Source organism: Capsicum annuum, unplaced genomic scaffold (assembly GCF_002878395.1).
Source record: "Capsicum annuum cultivar UCD-10X-F1 unplaced genomic scaffold, UCD10Xv1.1 ctg63708, whole genome shotgun sequence".
Taxonomy (NCBI): Eukaryota; Viridiplantae; Streptophyta; class Magnoliopsida; order Solanales; family Solanaceae; genus Capsicum; species Capsicum annuum.
In genome coordinates, this window is record NW_025872782.1 from 1 (window position 1) to 3,030 (window position 3,030).

At 33.7% G+C, this 3,030-nt stretch overlaps 1 protein-coding gene across 1 annotated transcript; it reads left to right on the forward strand.

The window, feature by feature from the left end:
* Nucleotides 1-824: 824 nt before the first annotated feature.
* LOC124893677 (protein WVD2-like 7) lies at nucleotides 825-2,850 on the forward strand (the record flags this gene model as incomplete). Its single annotated transcript, XM_047404583.1, has 7 exons — nucleotides 825-897; nucleotides 1,015-1,095; nucleotides 1,336-1,565; nucleotides 1,665-2,124; nucleotides 2,435-2,527; nucleotides 2,610-2,706; nucleotides 2,791-2,850. Coding segments are annotated over 7 exons (1,094 nt in total), but the record flags the coding sequence as incomplete, so codon positions are not given.
* Between the last annotated feature and the right edge of the window lie 180 nt (nucleotides 2,851-3,030).

Sequence of the window (3,030 nt, forward strand, 5' to 3'; positions counted from 1 at the left end):
TAATTATTTAAACCAAAACTAATCATTTCCATCTATAAATACAAATTTTTTTTTTTTTCAACTATAAATACAAAATCAAATGAGACAAAATTTCAGCATTCGTTTTCCCTCCATTATCCTTGTCACTAAAAATGACTCCCTTCTTCTAAGCACAATAGTGAATCTTCTCTACTCTAAAAAAGTTTCCTTGTCTCAATTTTGCTTCTTTTACAACCTCTTTTCAAGATTCTACCAGTTTCTTCCTTTAAAAACTGTAATTTTCTTGTCCTTTTTTATCTGTTAAATTTCATTTTTGGTCCATTTTGATGATGTTTATGTATGAAATAGTGAAAAGATTCAATTTTTAAGTGATGGGGTGTTAATTATTTTGTGATGCATATTTCAGAATTTTGGGATTTAGTTATCTGTAAAATTTCATTTTTAGTTCATTTTGATTATGTTTATGTATGGAATACTGAAAAGATTCAATATTTAAGTGATGAGGTCTTGATTTTTTGTTTTGTGATGCATTTTTCTGAATTTTGAGATTTTCTTGCTCTTTTATCTCTGTATAATTCCATTTCTTTGATCCATTTTAATGATGCTTATGTATGGAATAGTGAAAAGACTATTCTCAAGTGATGGGGTGTTTGATTTTTCTTTTTTGATTTTTTTTATGGTGCATTTTTTTTCCAGATTTTTAAGATTTTGGTATCTGCAGGATTTCATTTTGGTCCATTTTAATGATGTTTAGTGAAAAGATTGTATTTTTAAGTGATGGGATGTTTGGTTTTTGTTGTTTTATTTTTGCTAGAGTTGCAAGATTTTGTTTTTGGGAAATGCAGGAAGGTGCTTTAAAGAAGGATCAGTTTTGAAATGGCAAGTGGTATTGAAGAACCATTTAGGCTTAGTTTTCAGGTAAAACTTCTATTGGATCTTACTCTTTGTTACTGTCATTTTCAAATGCATTTCTATGGTTAATTTTTTTGTTCTCAATTGTATTGTTCTCTTATATGTTGCTGCTGGATTTATTAGAAAGATTTGTTGTTCTTATGCTTTGGTTAATTGGGATGTTGAACCCCTTTCAACTTCTTCATGTATTACTTCATATCCTGGGTACTTTCTAGGAAACATACTTGCTCATTGATTGAGGCTTTGTTATGCTGAACTTTTAGTGGAAAAGATTTTGAGAGTTCTGTTATCTCATAAGATTGTCTGTTTAAGCATGTCAGGATACACTACTTGATACATTACTAATTAGACCATTAGGGGGAAATGAAGATTTTCCATGAGAACTAAATCTATGTGGCTCTTTTACTTTCTACCTGATCTTTATTTACTTACCAAAATTGACAGGCAGATTCGTGGCAATCTAAATCTATCTCATTCGGTAGATTTGAGAATGAAGCTTTATGTTGGGAGGAGGTCTTCTTTCACACACAACAGGTATCTTGAAGAGGTTGAAAAATACATCAAGCCAGGTTTTGTAACTGAGAAAAAAACATATTGTGAGGAGCTTTTTAGAAGAAGGGCACTTCTAAGCCAGAGTTCATCCGACTGTCAGGATGGGGCTGATTCTCAAGCTAGTAATGATGGATTTGAGAATACAGATTATTAGGGGGACTTTGGGCATGTTAATGAGATTGGCCATTCTGCATGCTTTGTTGAAAATCATGACAAAGTAGCCACTTTACTGGAGAATGGAAAGTATCAGGCTAGTGAAAATGAAGGTTATGCGGGGTGCTTTGAGCATGTTAATGAAGTTGGCCATTTTGCACGCTTTGATGAAAATTATGATAGCTCAACCCGTTTATCAAAGAATGAAAAGTATCAAGCCGAGAATAGAGGCTATGATGGAGATTCTGAGCGAGTGAATGAGGTTGATGATTCTTCACGCTTTGAGGAGAGTTTTGGTGGATCAAACAACGGAGACATCAAAGTCACAGAATGTGGGAGAGAAGGATCAAGCAACAGAGACATTGAAGTCACAGAATGTGGAGGAGAAGATAGTATAAGTTGCCATTCTGGACCTAGACTGAACAAGATACCAATAGTTTCGATGTTCTTCAGAGTGTTCCTGAACGTCTGGAAGCTGAAGAAAAATTTAATCTCAGTGCTGGAAATTCATCTTTTAATGATCCAGAGGTTTGTATCAGGTTTAGGCTCAGTGTTATCTTCAAATTTCAATGCAGATGAGTAAACTTGCTATTTCAATTTTGTTGAACTATTACTTAATTTTCTTATTAGTTAGACTGTTCTTCAGGTAGTCGTAAATTGATCATCGAATTTTACAGTAATAGATAACTTGCTTTATACTGGTTTCTTCGGGTTGAAAAGCTAATGTACTTAATCAACATAAAAGGTATGCAGCTTTACCATGTTGAAAATATGGGATATTTTGGTAGCACTGATTCATCCTATTTTTCTCAACCTCGTTTATTATTGAATGATGTAGCACTGAAGAACAGCCAATAGCAAGAAAGGTTATCGCTTCTCATGCTTCCTGTACAGAGAAAGTTAGCCATAGATTATATCAAAGTGTAAACAGGTATATATCGTGGAGAAATTTTGAGCTTTAACTCCATATTGTGTTCATAAACATATATCTTAGACATATTATTATTGTACAGGGATAAGGAGAGTGTAAAGTCATGTCAATCAGACGTGAAGCAGAATGAATCTAGTTTCTGTTTTAAAACTGAAGAGCGGGCCAGGAAAAGGAAAGAGGCAAGGACCAATTTCTTGTGTCTTATAAAACATCGTATAAAACCTAAAAGAAGTTTTTGATATTGATTTCAGTTCTTTATGAAGATTGAGGAGAAAGTGCATGCCAAAGAGGAAGAAACACGTCAGCTCCAAGCAAGAACCCAGGTAATAAACCCGGGGTCTGATTTTTGTGACTAACGAAAATAGGTCCAAATTAAATGGAGAATCATAGGCTGCTAATTGTTGAGTGTTAGCTCTTTAAAGTCATGTGATATATCGTGTGGTCTTAATTGTGTCATGTGGAAATTTGGAATTAAAGAGTTGCCAAAAAAGGGAAGATGCAAT